At 35.5% G+C, this 19,414-nt stretch overlaps 1 protein-coding gene across 1 annotated transcript in view; it reads left to right on the top strand.

Annotated features, from left to right (window-relative positions):
• Positions 1-19,414, top strand: part of LOC145662823 (putative ATP-dependent RNA helicase DDX10) — a 55,081-nt gene that overhangs the window by 11,119 nt on the left and 24,548 nt on the right. Inside the window, exons 4-9 of the mRNA XM_081728723.1 lie at positions 1,782-1,903; positions 4,426-4,547; positions 7,562-7,763; positions 11,820-11,982; positions 14,397-14,583; positions 17,826-18,002. Of these exons, the coding sequence (XP_081584849.1) occupies positions 1,782-1,903; positions 4,426-4,547; positions 7,562-7,763; positions 11,820-11,982; positions 14,397-14,583; positions 17,826-18,002 (973 nt within the window). The remainder of the gene's footprint in view (positions 1-1,781; positions 1,904-4,425; positions 4,548-7,561; positions 7,764-11,819; positions 11,983-14,396; positions 14,584-17,825; positions 18,003-19,414) is intronic.

Raw genomic sequence — 19,414 nt, 5'->3', positions numbered from 1 at the left:
ATTTCCTAACTAGATTTCGTCGAACACCTGCCGCCACTGCTTTGACAGGTTGCAGTGTTCGTATTGTGCGTGGTCTTCCTTGCTGCGGGCGATCTTTCACAGTTTCAGTCTCAACAAAGCGCTGGATAGTACGGTAGACGAATTTTTTACTAATTTGCGGCTTCTGGAGGATTTTGGAAATCCCCCCTGGTGATTTTGCCTACCTTGTGCAATGCTATCACGATTTTCATACTCGGCCCATTCCATCTTGAACACTTACAAGTGACACTTCACACTTCTTCAGCTCGTCTAGCATTTACTCACGCTTCACGATATCGCTCTTGACGTCGCTTGCTTGTACGGATGGAAATACAACCACCCGCAAAAAGTTGGGACAGTATTTATGGTAAAACTGGGTAGAAATCTGCAGATATTGTGTGCAAAATGCATGATAGAAATACGTAGTATTTTCTACCAATAAATTGCATGCCTATTCTATTTCTAGCTACTATGTGCTTCCTGTGCTATGGCAATATATGTATTTACTTTTTCATAAAAGTGACTTTCGGTCTGAATATTTCATTTATATTTTTATTTTGCTTAATAGAAGAAGAATTTGTAGAAAGAAAACGTTAAGTATAGCGAATGTAAGAAAATAAATAAAAATAGTTGCATTTTATTTTCCTATTACCATTCTAGAATAGTGTTCAGCGCATGTGAGTTGATGGTGTTTTGCCCATTTGTAGTATATGAATTTTTAAATATTTGTAGATCCAGGTTATTCTTATATATATATATCTAGAATTACGATTGGGCAATTGGTATACATCATTGGGTACTGGCCGTCTAGATGTGATCCTGACACATTTCATCTCACATATTCTTGTTCATTGTGTGGCGCTAATTTTCGTATTGCGAAGACTTGTTTTCCGCTGAGTATTCGACACATTTTTGTAGAATGTCCAAAATACTCAGACTTCAGAGAATATTTAGGACTGCGTAAAAGTGTCAATCACATTTTGGGGTACAGTGATCTTTATTAACCGTATACTCACCTATATTCATGAAATTTGAGAAGTTAACAAATCAAATGCAAGTACTCGAGTGGAGCATGAAATCTTTTGAAACTAATTTTAGAACTAAATTCTCAGGGACCAAGCCTAAGCAGGCGTAAATCGATAGTCGGCGATTTTACATACAAACACTTGAAACTTTATTACTTAGGTATTGATAAATTTGGATCGTATGGATTTAACGTTCCTTTTCAGCTCTGAGGATATATGAGACAGAACTTACCGTTGAGGTAGGGTTCGATCATTCCGGTTTCAATACGAGGCTTCGTAAACAAAACGAGGATCTAATTCATGATCACGGGCACAGAAGGCACACGGGTTAATCGTTGGCTATAAGGGAACATTTTATATCATTTCCTTTTTGAATATATTTGGAATATATTACAGGGAAGCTGTTTACAAGAACTAGTGCATTAGGTAAGCTTTTTTCCCTTAGGTTCTAATGATAAAATTTATTTATTTATTCTTTTACTGATGTAACTTCCCTCAAGAGCCGCCATTGTTAGAATTCGCGTCCATGCTAGAGAGAAATTGGTTGTAGATGCTGAAATAAGATCAAAGTATTAATTCTTTTGTTTCTATGTATCAAATTATCCTTTTGTAACAATAGAACGCAGTGAATTGAACATAAGTGCATAATATTACTATTTTCAAGTAAGTCATATTTCTCTTTTGTTATGGATTCAGATATATTTACTTTCATCGTGATTTTTTTTTCTTTCTTTTAAGGAGGTAAAGATTTGAAGTTTGAAAGAAAGCGCATGGATCATTGCAATATTATTATCTGCACTCCAGGGAGACTTCTGCAGCATATGGATGAGAACCCTTTGTTCGATTGTATAAATATGCAAGTAAGTATTTTTTCAATTCGTTCAGATTAATTGACAAGTGGGAATTTGAAAGAAACATGTTCTCACAATTCATTTTCAGAATTGTCAAATATACGAGACGTGTCCGCAAAGTAAGTACCATTTTGAAAGAGTACTAAAACTGGTTTGTTCAAGCCAAATTTATTTTTACATGAAAGAGCACACCTTAAACTATTTTTCGACATAGTTTCCACCAATTTTGAAACACTTGTGATAGCGGGTGAGCAACTTGTTTAAACCTTCTTCAAAGAAACGCCAGTGAATACAACCATAACTCTACAATGTTCTTTGTGTCGCAGACATTTGTCCACTCTTCATTGAACTGCCTCACCCACATTCGCACTTCCATCTTATTGCGTTTTCATCGTAATTCTCTACAATTTGACGATGAATTTCGGTTGGCGTAACGTTCCGGACGCAAGATCCCAAAACCGGATAACAGAACTAATCTCACAGTCGATGGGTTTAACAATTGTTTTAAACATTGTAAACGATCAAGGACACAGTACACTCGCGACAACTCAACTGTACTGGAGTCAGTGGAGAGACAGAGAGGTAGCGCACATGCGCGGAGCGCCGACATTACGCTGTGATGGTGTTCAAACGAAATGGTGGGTACTTGCCAGACACTGGCGGGATGTTTCATTGAGGAAGGTTTGGACAAGTTGCTCACCTGGTCTCACACGTGTTTGAATATTGGTGCAAAGTATGTCGAAAAAAAGTTCAAGGTGTGCTCTTTCATGTAAAAATATACTTAGCTTGAAGAAATCTGTTGTAGTATTTTTTTATATTTTGTTAAAATGGTACGTACTTTCCGGACAGGCATCGTAATTTGATCCTTTAATATGTAAATTACATTATTTTCAATTTAGATTTCCTATTGAATTAATCGGAAAGCTGGTAAGAACACAAACAGCTATAGAAATAATATGAATGATGGTTAGTTGAATTAAGTATCATTTCTGTGGAGGATTTCAAGCACTTCACTATCAGAATTGTTTGAGTTTCATTTCAAAGCTAGTTTTTGCTAACGTAAATTGATGTGTTATTGATGGAAGTAGAAAATATTCTCCGCAAGAAAAATACTGCAGTATTTTCTGTTATTTTTTCAAGTGCAGCTTCTACCTCGATAGGCATAGGAAATAGTATGGATAAACATTTTGTTCCCTTAATATTGGAGGGACGCTAATATTAATATTGTAAAACTCTGTCTCATATAGGTTGTTGGTAGAGCATTTAATAAAAAGAGCGCCCGGAATCGACTCCCACTACCAGTTTTATTATAAAAGCTTCCACTATAAAAGTATTTTTTACAAAATAATCTCTCTAATATGAAAGGTTAGAGATAGGTAGTCTTTGACCGTAAGGTCGCAGAGGGGAATTAAGGAACCAATGCTCCGCAGCAAGCAGAGGCGGGTTAAGTGGCCAACAGAGCCCCGTAGCAGGCTAAACGGCTGAGGTTAGGATTCCCAGACAGAGCCCCGTGGCAGGCTAAGCCAGGAGATAGGATAGGCGTAGTCCCGTAGCAGACTAGAGGCCTGGGGTTAGGTTACTCCAAAAGTCCCGTAGCAGACTAGAGGAGGGTCACCAGAAAACTGGTGTCGAGTCGCCTTCGTCCATCCAATTTATAGGGTTCCTTGAGTGGCGGTGGCGCTGCTGCTCCGATGTTGTCTTCCGCTCCGTAGGAGGAGCCAGAAGCCATCGTCTGCATGTGACCGTAGATCCATCTGGTGGGAGACCCTTTTGCCAAACCACGTGGTGGTGTTTGTAAAAACTGATGCGTGGAATTGTTTGTTTGCAACATCACATAGGATATTACAATATTGATCCATGTAAATTTTAAAGAAATGGTCAGTTTTTATATTTTTGACCATAAACCATACAATTATATGCGTATCACTTTTAAATAAAATTAAATTGTCTCAGTTTTTGAGTATGTAAATATAATGGATGACTTTAGAGAACTCCTTTCAGCGATTAGTTTAATGCATTAAAGTAACGTTTCATGGTATGATACAGCTTTGCATCTACTATGGCTTAGTATGCTTCCACCTAACGTTTCATTTCAGCTTAATGTTGTGCATCGTATTCTCCTAAGTCACTGCTGCAACTTCATTTTCCTGGTACTCAGCGACTGAAACTAAGGGATCATTTGTATATAAACAAAACCACCGTACGATGACACGGTGGCATCAGTGGTGAAATACTAATCTCTAGTGCTAAAATCTCTGGTTCAGTCTCAGACGATGTAAGCTTCTGGTAGCCATCATAGTGTTCATATGTTTTCTAGGATCTTTCCGTTTTATCTTGTCATTTTCATTCTATCGATTCTTTCATCGTCATTCTCGTGCTGCGTCATCAATTTTCAGCCTATAAGGCGTAACCTAGAACGTGAAACTAACGATATTACTTCATTTGTGCATTTTCTCCAGAAACTATTTTTGATAAAGTGAGATAATTTTGTTTTGATATATATTTTTTTAACACATTGTGTGTCGTTTCAGATACTAGTTCTGGACGAAGCAGACAGATGTTTGGATATGGGTTTCGAAGAGACCATGAACAGCATTATTGAAAATTTGCCTCCTAAAAGACAGACTTTATTATTCTCTGCAACGCAAACAAAGTAAGAACATAATAGAATTTATGCTTATGTATAAAAAATGTCGGTGAATAATCTGTCGTTTCTTTGGCATTTGACTTATGATTTTATTGGTGTTGATAGTAGATTTCATGATTACAACAAGTTTTATTATAAGACATTTCAGTTATTTTAAAATTTAAAAGCATTTTGGGAAACGAGATCGATTTGCATGTTAAGATACACACTTCTATAAATGTATAAAATTTAAGTGAATTTCAATCCTAGGATTGTTCGCAATTCATTCCATGCTTCCAATAATCGAAATGCTAATTAATGTACGAGTATTTACATTAATTATAATACATTTCTGCCTATTATCGTATAAACACTTTCAGTTTTTACAGAGAGAGAGAGAGATTCTTTAATGGTATGTAATACTAACAACTGCTATCAAATCATGCCCATTCTGACATGTTTAGCGTCTTACCTACCAATTTTCTGATAGAGAATATTTAATATCGAATGATATATAATAGCAAAGTAACGGTCTGGATAAATAGCACAGATGTCTATCTATCTTGTCTGTTGAACACTAAACTGTTATACTAAATTAAATAAAGATCGAGTAAGTGTAAGTGTGAGTTCAAATCTTGGTTTGTGATGAGCTCGCATTTCCTAGAGTTGGTTTACAGTCTGTAAAATCGAAATTTACCATAAAGGTGAGGTGATTTTAGTTTAGCGTCCCGTTCAGCAGCGAGGCTATGTGAGACGTGGACCTACTGATTAACGTGGAATCCGAACCACATGAGCTCCCGCTGGGAAATGAACCCGGGTCTCCCACGCCAAAGGCGCATATGCTAACCGCTTAGCCACGGAGGAGCTCGAAATTTACCATAAAGAAGAAAAGTATTCTTCGATAGTGTTAGCAGTAGTTGTTGTTTCTTTTTTAAATGGGAGATGCCAAAATGCATTAGCAGCAGCAGTCTATGTGGGTTATTTCATGGAAGATTGAGAAAGCTGCCTAGTTAAATATAAAAGAGCAAATATTGATACTTATGCGCAGTAACTCATTTTAGATTTTGCTGAGGAGGGGTGGGAGCAAGATTGGCCACCGACATCATTTCACGCTTCTTATTAGTATATTAGAGTACAATTCATTAAAATCCACGTGTTTCTTAGTTTGGGGCAAGGAGGCAGTTGCCCTCCCCAAATGACGTATCTTCCTGTGCGGTCGTGAAGCTGTATTTTGCTGCTATATTTCATAAACCTTACTCTTTTCTTTATCGAGCAAACTTATTTTTTGAATTACTTCTCGATCTGCTCCGTATTCATGTTATTCCTTTTGTTTACAGGGAAAATGATTACTTCAGGACAAAGTCTAAAGTAAGTAAATTAGTACTTCTTTCCCAAGTGCTTTATGTACAGTTTATAGGGTGATTATAATGATTAATCGAATTTGAAATTGCCGCTTTGTAAAATGTGTAACACATACAATAACGGATGATGCCTGAAAACAGACAGAAACAGTCCAAGTTTCATACATACTGTTACAGATGTTTGATGTGGCTTCCTTTCATCACACAACATACGTCTATGCGATAGTCTAGTTTGCCCTACGTGCCCCGTAGCATATCCCTACTAATGGTCGTAAATGTATCTTTGATGCGATCCTGGAGCAAGCCTAAAGTTGTTAGTAGTGGAGGGACATACACTGTATCTTTCACATGGCTCCAAAGGGAAAAAATAAACTTCAGATCGAGAGATCTAGGAGACCATGGGAAAAGTTTCAAGTTACCCAAACTCAGTGGCATGGGAATTTGTCCTGTGCTTTTACCTTAACACTTGATATCTCAAAATGCTTTGGTGATCTGACAGTGTAATTGCAAACTGCCTGTGGAATGCTCACTGCACGGTAACAGCGGAAAACCCTTCTCATATTCTAAAACACGGAATACTTTCCGGTACATAGAAACCATTTCGGAAAGACTTGTGCTGCCAACTGTCGCCACTAGCCAAGATTACAAATATGAGAAATTAAACTTTCAAATGTGTTCTTTCATTCGTCATTAGCACAAACATATTGTATTAATGGTTTTCGACATATTTCACTTTAAAACTGACGAATCGTTTATAATCATCCAATACTTAATTTGGGCTTTTAAGTGAAAAAAAAAAAAAAAAGATAATGTGGATACATAGCAGATCAAGAAGTAATCCAAAGGAATAGATCTACTGGATAAAGCAAATTGCGAAGTTTGTGAAATGGTGCAGCAAAATAAACTTCACAACACACCACACAAGTAACACTATTTGCTCTTTTATATAAATTAGTTCATTAAAATAGATACGTTTCCTACCTAATGAAAGTTGTGTTATAAGTAATAGATTATGACATTAATAGTATGAAGAAATATCTTCCTAAAACTGTACGGATTTTAATGTTTGTATCTAATGTGAAGTTCGCAAACATGAAGTATCAAATATTCACTTAGTTCTGTAAATGATAGTGTACTTTTGTAAGCCGTTTTGAGGCAATACAAAGACATCTAAAATTGGATGGTGCCTCTACAAAATTACCAAGGCAGCAAGAAGCTATGGAGAGTTTGTTTACTTATTCTCGGAATTATATTTTTCGACGTTGTTCTTAGGAAATTCACAGTCTTTTAACACACCAGCTTCACCTATCTTTTTAAACGTATATATGAAACTTACTGAAGGGAACTAAAAAGTTCTTTAGGAAAAGTATTTTTATAATGATGTATATGCAACCATAATTTTGGACTGAATAATATCGATAATTTCAACCAGGTCATCACTTATGAATTAGAACAGGTTCTCAACTCATTATTACGAAATACTATCCAGTTAGTTTGCAGTATGTTCATATTAAGATTTAAAATAATAATAATAATAATAATAATAATAATAATAATAATAATAATAATAATAATAAAACATATTAGTAAAAATGAACTTTAAAATTCTATATCGTAGTTCGTACAAAATGAATTGATAAGTGGTATTTTATATAGGTATATCTTGTATTTTTGTTACAGGTCTGTTCGAGATTTGGCTCGTTTGAGTTTAAAAGATCCTAAGTATGTAGCAGTACATGAACATGCAAAATATTCCACACCAGAGAGCCTTGTCCAGAGTTACATCGTTTTAGAACTTCATGAGAAAATGGACATGCTGTGGTCTTTCATAAAGAATCACAAGAAGCAAAAAATTCTCGTGTTTATGGCTAGCTGTAAACAGGTATGGAACACGCAAGTGCATTGAAGAAAGAAGAATGAAATCTTTCACATTAGCAACACATTGTAGAACTTAGCTAATATACCCCGTTTTTGGATATTTGTCATGAAATTACAATCTTTAAATGTTAAATGTAAACTGTGAAAAGAATATTTTGACATTTGATATAGTCAAGCAATATATATATATATATATATTGGTCTAGGAATTAATTCGTGCGGGTGGACAAGAGATGGCGCAACGAACGGAGCGTCCCACAGTTCCGTGTATCCACACATGTGTTGCAAACCCCTGTCATCGCGTATCGTTCGTAGTATAGGGCAGTGGATTAAAGCGTCAACAACACCAGTTTGTAGTTAAGTGAACATGGCGCAATTTGTGCCTGATAAAGTGTTTTTGCGGGGTGTCCTGCTGCATTACTTTAACATGCAGAAAAGTGCGACTGAAAGTCATTGTATTTTGGTGGAAGTGTATGGTGACCATGCTCTAGCTGAGCGAACGTGTCAGAAGTGGTTTGCACGGTTTAGAAGTGGTGATTTCGGCTTGGCAGACCAAGAGCGAGCTGGACAGCCAAAAAAATTTCAAGACGAAGAATTGACAGCATTGCTCGAGCAGGATTCGTGTCAAACGCAGGAACAACTTGCAGCAGCATTAGGCGTTGATCAAACAACAGTCTCCAAACGCTTGAAAGCCATGGGAATGATTCAAAAGATGTCACATTGGGTTCCACATGAATTGAAAGACAGAGACGTTGAAAGACGAAAAACCATTTGCGAATTGCTGCTTCAATGACAGAGCAGAAAGGGGTTTCTGCATCGAATTATTACGGGTGATGAGAAGTGGATCCATTACGAGAACCCTAAACGAAAAAAGGCCTGGGTGAAACCAGGTGAACCAGGTCCATCACAACCAAAACGAGATATTCACTGTGCAAAGGTTATGCTGTGCATATGGTGGGATATGAAAGGTGTGGTGTACTATGAGCTGCTGCAACCGGGTGAAACTATGAATGGAGAACGTTATCGACGACAATTAATGCGTTTGAAGCAAGCTCTGGCCAGAACACGACCAGAATGGGAGAACAGACATGATAAACTTATTGTTCAACATGATAACGCTCGCCCACATGTCGCAAAACCGGTCAAAACCTATTTAGAAAATGTCGGATGGGAAGTTTTACCCCACCCGCCGTATTCACCAGACGTTGCTCCTTCGGACTACTACTTGTTCGATTGCATGAACAACGATTTGATTGGACAGCGGTTTACTTCTTCAGAAGATATCGAAACATGGGTCTCTGACTGGATCGCTTCCAAGGACGAGGACTTCTTTCGCCACGGAATCCGTACATTGCCTGACAGATGGGCGAAAGTGGTGGCTAGCGATGGACAATATTTTTCTTAAGGTATTTATGTATTTTGTGTTTGTACTACAGCTTCAATGTGTGCGTACCAACCGCACGAATTAATTCCTAGACCAAATATATATATATATTCATTTTAACAGTAGAGCTCCTCCGTGGCTAAGCGGTTAGCGTACGCGCCTTTAGCGTGGGAGACCCGGGTTCGATTCCCGGCGGGAGCTCATGTGGTTTGGATTCCACGTTAATCACTAGGTCCACGTCTCATATAGCCTCGCTGCTGAAAGGGACGCTAAACTAAAAATCAACTCATTATTTTAACAGTATGGAGTACTGGAATTAAATGGAGAGACAAGAATTAGAGAATCAATAAATTTCATTTGAATTTACTAGAAGATCAAATATAGAATTATCCTTGCATTTACCGTTCGTATATTTCTGCAAGAAAACAACGACGTTTTGAACGTATACGTCGTCAGGTTTTAGAAGGCCTAGGGAAGAAAGTTGAGGTAAAAGGAAAACTGTACGTGTAGGTAATTCGACTAAAGTAAATTCCCCCCGGGAGACTTATCTTCACATTCCTCTATGGTAGTGGAAACATCGTTAATTTATTATTAACCAATTAAAATTCCCGTTCTTCGCACGGAAAGAATGGGCTTATGGAAAATATTTTGAGGTATACATTATATGAACTCCCTTGCTTCCTCCTTAGGATGCGTATTTGAATGGAGATGAAATGATAAAAACTCAGACTTAAGTTCTGAACACACAAAGAAATTCATTTCAAGCCGTGCAGCATTTATTCCTTGCGAACAACCTTCCCCCCCCCCCAACCACCACCACACCTACACACACACACACACACACGCTAGGATCCGCATTTCAATCGAAATGTAATGATTAAATAAAATGTCAACTCTACTGCTATGTTCAAAAATTCATTTGAAACGGTTTCAGCCATTTTTACTTCCAAGGAACGATAGTAGAGCAGGAAGTATGGCGATTGAAAAAAAAAAAAAAAAGTCGAATTCGAGATTTCAACGGATTTACACGTTTCATGACTCCTGCGTACGAAAGTGACTTTCGAATATCCATCCGTTCTTTCATTCGTCTCGGTATAAACATGTTCACTCGCCTAGAGGCCATACCGTTGACTAAACTTAAGGTTTTTATAAGATTTCTTAGAAATTTTTATAGAATTTTTTCCTACCCCCGAAAATAAATGAAGTTTACTGAAGAGTGATAATATTGCGACTTCCTCGAGAACCGCTTAAACGGTTTTGTTTATATTTCATTAACAGGTGCCTATCGGTCACGAATTCAGGAAACGGTCATGAAGGTCAAGAAAAAAATCATGAAATATAGCTTTTGGGTCAAGAATTTTTTCTTTTATCTGTATAAAGATAGTACAGACCAGAAAATTTTGTTCTATAAAACGTCAAACTTCACCGCCAAAAATGTCCATGATCGGCTTTAAACGCTACCAAATCGCAAGCAAAGCATGCTTCTATCGCATGCATGAAAATTCGGCCTAATTCGGATCCAAATTCGCTCTTGAGAATGTTACGAAATTTTATGGTTTGGTAAAGAAAGGTCACGAAAAAGTCACGTTATTTTTGAATTTTAGTAGACACCTTGATTAACAACCCTATATTGTGGTATAAATAATTTTCCTGGGAAGAATCTACGGTGAGTAGTTTGTTCCTGGGGATGAGTTTTTTTTTTTTTTTTTTTTTTTTGACGATTTTCTTAAAAGCGACTCAGGCAATTTTGTTCATATTTCATAAATTAATATTCCATTCTTAAATTGACAGTCTGGCATAACATATTTTCTGCGAAAGAATCCACAAGGGGTAGTTTATTCTTTGGAGTAAATACTTTCGATTTTTTTTTTTTTTTTTTTTTTTTGAGGACTCCTCGGCGATTATGCTAATATTCCATAAATAAACATTTCATTACTAATTGTACTTAATGTCGCGTAAATTATTACTTATGAAATATCCAGTAGGGGTAGTTGGTTCTAGAGCGGTGAGTTCCTTTTTGGACGAACTAAGTGTATAGTTGTTCTAGAAGCGGACTGAGTAGCTTAGTGGTTAACACATAGGCACGGTACGCCGAAGATCTCGTGTTCGAATTCCGGTGCAGTCGTGAACATTTTTACTTTTTGCGTATTATTGAATCCGCGTCTACAGAAGATTTGGTATGTAAAAAGAAGTTTAGATCAGTTGTTACCCTCCTTTCATTATTAGAATTGACTTCTCTAGTTCGAACATAATTTATTCTATGATATACTTAATCTCGGAATGATTCGAGCCAGTGATTGCAGTATATATAATCAAAACTTAACAAAAATAGTCTTCGGAACAAATTGACAAATTTAAGTATAGTTTTCGAAATTTACAGATATTATATTCTTACATCAAAGAAAACTGTTTTCGAATTAATGTTCTTGTTTTTAGTTATTTGGAAAAGAATACATATTGGTAGTTAGTGAATAAAGTATATTCTGTTACAATGGGGCTTTTTGTGTTAATAATAACGGTCACAGATGTAAATTAGAATGTGTCTTCCTGTAAAATACTTTGCAAACGAGCGTCAGGAGTCTATTATTTAAAATAATAATATGTTGGTATTTTACTAAGTAGCTAGTACTTATTGGTTGTAATGTAATGATCTAAAGAACTGTGTTTCCTTTGCAGGTAAAATATACATATGAGGTATTCTGCCGTCTAAGACCAGGGATCAGTTTATTGGCATTGTATGGAACACTCCACCAGTTAAGACGTATGGCCATTTACGAAACATTTTGCAAGAAGCAGAATGCAGTGTTATTTGCCACTGACATTGCTGCTCGAGGATTAGGTATCATACTTTCATTTGTATTGCCGACTGTAACTTAGAGGTTTGGCAGTTAAAGATAATTAAAAATGTAAATAAGTAAAATAAGACTATATGGATATGTGTTGCTCTTTTAATAACAGACCTTAAATTACCACAAATTTGAGAGCATTCCTGTAATAAATTAAGGAAATGTTTAGTGTCACTTTTCAAATGTTCGTTTTTATATGATAACAATTTTAAAGTTTTGTATGGCGTGAAAAATCACGAAAATTCTGCGAGCAGGTAGGTATTTAAATTCCAGTCTACTTATTTGAGTATCAAACAGACAAAGAACAAAAATAATCGATATTGTCATAGGCGAAGAAGTGAATATATTTCCGTATCACCACAGATTTAACAGAATATATTGAGTATATTGATGTATTAACCTGTTAATATGAGTAATACTTCGCTTCAATTCGTTCTTTTAGTATTACTATTTATATTTCTCTACCCAGATTGAATCACTTGCTGTTGAAATTACTGAAAACTAATCTATATACATATTAGGAACCTGGGCGTTCGATTGTCTGAATAGGTTGCTATTTGCGGCGTAGTTAGTATAGATTCTTTCTATTTTGATTCTAGTTTCTCATTATAAAATTCATTGTTTTGCTTCTTTCTGGTCTGTGTTGAGACCAAAATATTTTTATGTTATTATTCTGCAGCAAACTTATAATCAGTTACATTCACAAGAGTGCTCGGGGAGACAATATAGAAGAACAGCTGTGGAGTGAAAGGTTATGTCCGATCCCAACCTGCTTATATATGTATGGTGGTGGACGTGCTACTATGTGTGTGTATATTTTTCCCTCCGGATTCTCTCATATCCTTCAGGATGCCATACGCGTACGTTTCTTGGTACCTTCACTATTAATCAATATATCCATAATAATAACAAGATAAATAGAAGAGGGAACGTGAGGATAATCTAAACAATTTAGTTGTAGAAAGTCTGTATGTACTTCCTATGCTCATACCCGTTGGAAGTACGGGTAATTTAGATCCCACATTAAATTGGAAGTCCACGTCCTGCATAGGCAAGGTGATAGAAAAGGAATGTGAAAACTTCAATCAGTTGAGATCAGAAGAGAACAATAATAATGTCACGGCTATCTTCGTCAACAGAGTTTCATTGTGGCCTGGCGAATAGTCTTCTTGGACCACCTTACGCAAAAACCTTACTTAGAGTTAGTGGTTAAAGCAAGTTTTCTTTTGTTGAAGCTTTTTTTTTTCTTTTTTTAATTTATTTCACTCTGAATTATAATGTTGCAAGTAGTGATAATTCAACCACTTAACGGTACCAGCTAAGAGAAGAATTTGTGATTTTCAGGATGGGTTGCCTTAAAGGCGTATTCTTTTTTTGTGAATGAGGAGAATCTAGAATCTTGAGACAAAAACTTGTAGATTCTATTATTCACATTTCCACCAGTCGCTTGGAAACTAGTCACCCAATTTAGATTCCGGATAAGAAAAGATCATGTAATGCAAACAAAAAGGGGAAATGTAAGTTGTCAGGTAGATTCAGTACATAATAATGAAGTTCTTACTCAAACCATATCCAGCAAAGATGAATTTGCTTGTTTAATCGATCACGGGTATTATTTACTCAATTACAAGCCAACCTCTCGGAAATAAAAACAGAAATTAAAAAAAAAAAGAAAAAAAAATTATTAATGCAAAACATAAGGAATAAATGTTCCTGCTTAATACTAACGAGTTCTGCTAAATTAATATGCTTTTTCTGTAAATAAATTTATTTGTTTTGCTGTGAATATGTTAAAATATGTTATAACCAAATGTGACCAATATAAAATTTGCATTTCTTCATTTATTTTTTTTTTAAAATTTATCTGCATTTTGAAGAAAATCCACTGACTTAGTAATACTGAGTCTACACGGTGATTAACTTGTGGCTGCTTCTGGCACTTATTTTTTTTTTCTGTAGCGTCGATAAAGGGTATTGTCTACTTTACGAGTCGTTTTAACGATACCGATTTTAAAATAATTTATAAATCTTAAAAGAGCTATTGAGGATCCTAGCGAGTGCTGATCGTTTGTTTTATTTGAGTAGACATTAAATCATGTTTATAAATGTAAAGGGGTGTATGGTAAATTCATGTGGAGTTAAGTTCGAAGTGGAACCACGTTTGCGAATTTTACTGTTAGTGATTTTTTTCCTAAAATGGAACCAGAACTGTTCAAAAATCCTGCAGATTAAGAAGTCATTAAACAAAACGCATGTGAGATAAGTACGAGACACAGTTTCTGTAAATACGCATTTAAATGTAATATTGATTGAGGAAACTAGATGAATTTATAGTTGTTGTTGTTGTTTTTTAAGTTTAGCACGTAGTACTCCATATGTTTATTTATTTATGTATTACTTTTAATAGATTTTCCAGCTGTACATTGGGTTGTTCAAATGGATTGCCCAGAAGATGCAAATACGTATATACACAGAGCAGGCCGTACTGCAAGGTATCAGAGAGGTGGAGAATCTCTGCTTGTATTAATGCCAAACGAAGAGAAGGCTATGATTGCACAACTGCAAGAGAAGAAGATACCTATATCTAAAATAGAGTAAGTTATAATGATATTATTTGGTTTATATTAAAACAAAGAGAAAAATAATAATAAATAATACTAGAGAAGAGCATAAATATTAAATTGAGGAAAACTAATCTAATGGATTCTGAAAACATATCTTTCAAAGTAATTGCTAAAAAGTAAGGCAATAATATGTATATTCTGAATTTGTATTGTTGTGTTCCTTCCTTTATGCCTTCTCTTTTCGTACGTTTTCTTCAAAAAACGATGTAACAGAATATATACTTAATCATGGTGAATGTTTGAAACATAACAAAGCCATCCAATTGATTCGAGGTTGAATTCATTGGAATTCGGGACCTCCTCTTCCTTCCCGTACATATCTACTACATAATTTGTGTCAAAAGTCAAGAGACTTAGCAAAATAGTTTTCTCATTCCCGATAACGGTATAGTCAACTAAAATAATGAGGTAGGAGATCTGCACGATATTAATAGTTGAATTTGTATCCAAACCTCATCCGCAACATCTGTCTGCATTCGTAGAGAATGAGTACTCTTATGTATAAAGCTTATTTGAGGTGTTCTGATTTTCAAAAGTAATTTATGATTATTTTGGTCGTTCTGAGTTCAGAGTTCGATTTGCAGGCCTTTGTTGAGCCTGCCCGAAACGCCTCATTTGTTTTATAAAAATTACGATTTCAAAAATAATTTAACCTAATAATAATTTGAACGTGCGTAATGATTTTAAGATAATGATGCCTAATGATTTTAAGATAATTCCAAGGTGATGCCTATTTGGATGCTTCACAGTCAATTCTCTCTTCTTTTTCTTTCTTTCTGATGAAGTGTCTAGTGAGTTTTTTTTTTTTTTTTTGTGGGGGTGTTGTGTGGTAATACATTCACTATTGTATATATATATATATATAAATAAAAAAATAGAATAAAGAACTTCCAGTGTGGAGTATATAAAAGTAAAAGTAATTTCGAAAGGTATTTAGATAATAGTTATGGACAAAAGCAGTTTCAAAGTTTCGACATAATTGTCTCGTGAATAGAAGATATAAGGAATAGAAAAGGAAGAAAACGAGCATCGTGTCATTATATTTAACGGTTGATCATTTCTAAGTCCGCAAATTAAACGATTTCAGATACAACCGACCGTTATATATAACCAAACAATCTTTTTCCTTTGATCGTCTTTTTCTCTTGTATTTTGACGACGATAAGATTACATCGAATATAAGTCATTATCAGTGGTACACAAAAATACGAACACACTTACTACATATATAATGTATATAAGGCACGAATGCAAAGAGAGAGATTTAGGGCTATAGCCCTCTCTAAACATAACATAATTACCAAGCATGATTATCTGAAAAATAAGAAATAGTAAAAAAAAATTGTAAACTGTATACCCTTTTGCACCCCATTGTACCTAGGTAGAATTCGTTTGAACTCGAAATCTCCCACGAAATTGGAACGCCTCGTATGGGCATGTTTGTGAACCTCCTTTTTTTCTTTCAACCATTCTCGGTCAAACATCTTAAAAGCCGAATCACGTGTTTAATTATTTTAAATGAAAAGTCTAAAAACCAAATTTCATGACTAACCGTAAGGAATTGCGAGATGTGGACATCTTATTATAATAATTTGCAAACCCGACTGCATGTCGATATCTGTTACCGTTTTTTCTCTACAGAAATCAGTATTGAAAACAGAAGTACTAGTAAATTTCAACCACTTCCGATGTTGGTAGAGGGTTGCGGGTTGTGATTGTATGTTCTCTTGACACCCTGAATCGACAAACGAAAACCACTTATATTATCATTTTATTCTATGGCGATAAATATTAAAACCGGAAAATGTTAATTTGAATCTCTTTTGGTTTGAATAGGAGGTTTGAACTACGTGGACCTACTCTTCGGAATGTGAATCGATTGCAAAGAAACGGGCCGCTGTGGCTCCGTGGTAGAGCGTTCACCTCTGGTGCGTGGGTTCCCTGGTTGCATCCCAGCTCGCTCCAAGTGGACTTTGTGGTAGACAAACACCGCGTGCGTGGGTTTTCTAGAGATTCTCCCGTTTCCTCCCACTTTCTTGATTCCACCATTTCATTCTTTATTTCATCATCACCGTCTTCTTTAGCCTAGCCGGTATAACGTGGGACGTAAAACTCAAAGATCTATTTTTTTAAATTTTGATTGCAAAGAAACATATCTCGATATGTCTTACCGTTTTTGTCCTATGGAAATCAATATTGAAACGGGAAATAATAGAAATTTCAACCACTTCCAATTTAGGTAGACTCGTATATAACCTACTCTTGGGAATCTGAATCGATTGTAAAAAACTATATCTCGATATCTCGTATCGTTTTGGCTGTACCAAAATCAATATTGAAACCGGAAATAGTAGTTAATTTCAACCACTTCGGGATGTGGTGGAGTTTTGGGGGTTGTGATAATATGCTCTTTTAAGATACTGAATTGATTGCAGAAAATCGCTTCCCGACGTCTATTACTATTTTGTTCTGTGACGGTGTGTTGAAACCGGAAATAGCTAAATTGAACCAATTCCGGCTTGAAAAGATGATTAATAGAGAAGTTGGAACCTATTCTTGGGACAGTGAATCGATTGCCGAAAACCACATCTCGATATATCTTCTCGTTCATGTTCTGTGGAAATCAGTATTGAAACCGGAAGTAATATTAAATTTGACGTACTTCCGATTTTGGTATAGTGTTCGGGATAATCATAGTACGTTGTTTTCAGACGCTGAATCGTTTGCAAAAGAAACACTTCTTACTATCTGTTACCGTTTTCATTCTGTGGTGATAAACGCTGAAACTGGAAATGAGTAATTTGAACAACTTCCAGTTTGAATAGAGAGTTAGCGGAGAAGATGGAACGTACAGTATTCTTGGGACGCTGAATCGCATCTCGATATATCTTACCGTTTTTGGTCTGATACCTATCGACAGACAGACGGACAAAGCTGTTCTATAAGGCTTTGTGTATAGTATAGTTGTGTATAGCATAGTTTGGAAGTCTAATAATTGTAACCCCCATTTCCCCCAACCCTTCTACGTCGAATTTCTAGAAATCTCCCTTAGTGGTACTTACGTCAAAAATCGTATGTACTCTAATAATTTTAAGTTTCTAGCTTATGCGTCAATCAATCAATCAGGTTTTGTTCTTCAAGCCAATGAAGTCTGTTTCGTGAATATGAAGTTCTTCCTGGTGTGTACATATTCTTCTTTCTTTCTCTTATAGGGTGAATCCCAACAGACTTCAATCGGCACAGAGGAAAATTGAAGCTTTATTAGCTCGAGATCCAGAGTTGAAAGCTTCTGCGCAAAGGGCGTTTGTCTCGTACGCTAAATCAGTATTTCTAATGAAAAACAAAGAAGTCTTCAACGTTCATGCTTTGGATACAAATGCGTACGCAAGGTAAGGAAAGCATATGGTAGAAAATTGAAGAAGACACGTTGGATCATGAGTATATAGCTGCTTTTTTGAAGGGTCGTAGGGTGATGTCTTACTTCACCACTCCATTTCTTTTTGCCTTCCATTTGTTTATCACTTTGCTCTTTTGGCTTACAAGGTATAACATTGGGAATCTGAACTAAACAATTCTTTCTTTATTTTCCTAAATGTAAAATTGCTTCTCCAAAGAATTTGTATTCGTTCTGGTAGTATCATCTAAACTACTAATGTAAAACTTTGTGTTTTATAAAGGATTCATCGAAGAATATATTACGCATTGTTTTCATATTTTGAAACAGAGCTCTCCTGTGATTATATGGTTAGCGTACACCCTTTCAGCACGGGACACCTGGAATTGGTTATTGCTGATATCACATATGGTTCGAGTTACCTATAATGCCAAGTTGGAGCAACATTTGAATATGTTAATTGACCCAGCGGTAAAACCATCCATTGGAAAAAAGTGCCAGGAAATTTAAGATCTATGACAGACTCGAATGAAAAATCAGAGATTTACAAGAAAAAGTGCAGTCAAGAAGATTACGAAGAAAGAAAAAAAAAAGTACGTCAAAAAGTATCTTTACGGGTGCAACAGCGAAACATCTTTTAAGACTGTTGCGGAATTTAAACCACAGTATTAACATTCAAGAATTTCACTTGGAATTAAAAATAATCCTTAAAAGAGTTTATGTATATGTATGTTTGAGCATACTTTTAAAACAGCAGACGTAGTATAGAGTTTGGTTACGTAATGATTAGAGGGCAGTGATAAAAATATATCTAGAATACATTAATAAAAACGTTAACAGCAGTTAGTAACCTTCACTTACCAAACAAAGAAATGCCTAATTACTCTGTTTCACAGGCTCATATTATTACTTGATGAGCAGAGTTTAAACAACTCACTGGTGAATCTACTCTTTATTATTATTATTATTATTATTTTGATGCTAATATAGTTCCGATATTTTTGATTAAATTATAATAACACATAGAAGAATAAATTATGAAGGAAGATGTTAAAGATGAAAAGTTTGGAAGGTGGAACTGGTATATCAAAGAGCTTTTTAAAGTCATGAGTCATGTACATTTGTTGAAAATAATTGTAAGTTGAAAAATATGTGTTGTGTCATATTAAAATGGCTGCTTATTTTGTAAATGGGTAAGCAGCTCAGTAATACTTGAGAAAATAATAATAGTAAATAAACTTTCTATTTTAATTTTCCGTAGTCTACTCGCAGATGATCAGTTTTGAACATAACTATAGATTTTTTTGTGATAAACTATAGAAGAAACACCATAACATCGGAAATCACAACTGAAACATATTGCGTGTAAACAGAATTAATTTTCGATATAATAAGGGGGCAAACCCG

The sequence above is a fragment of the Thermobia domestica genome, chromosome 1 (assembly GCF_964235325.1).
Source record: "Thermobia domestica chromosome 1, izTheDome1.hap1.1, whole genome shotgun sequence".
NCBI classification, from domain to species: domain Eukaryota; kingdom Metazoa; phylum Arthropoda; class Insecta; order Zygentoma; family Lepismatidae; genus Thermobia; species Thermobia domestica.
Note: the sequence above shows the minus strand (reverse complement) of the source record. Positions and strands in the feature narration are given on the sequence as shown.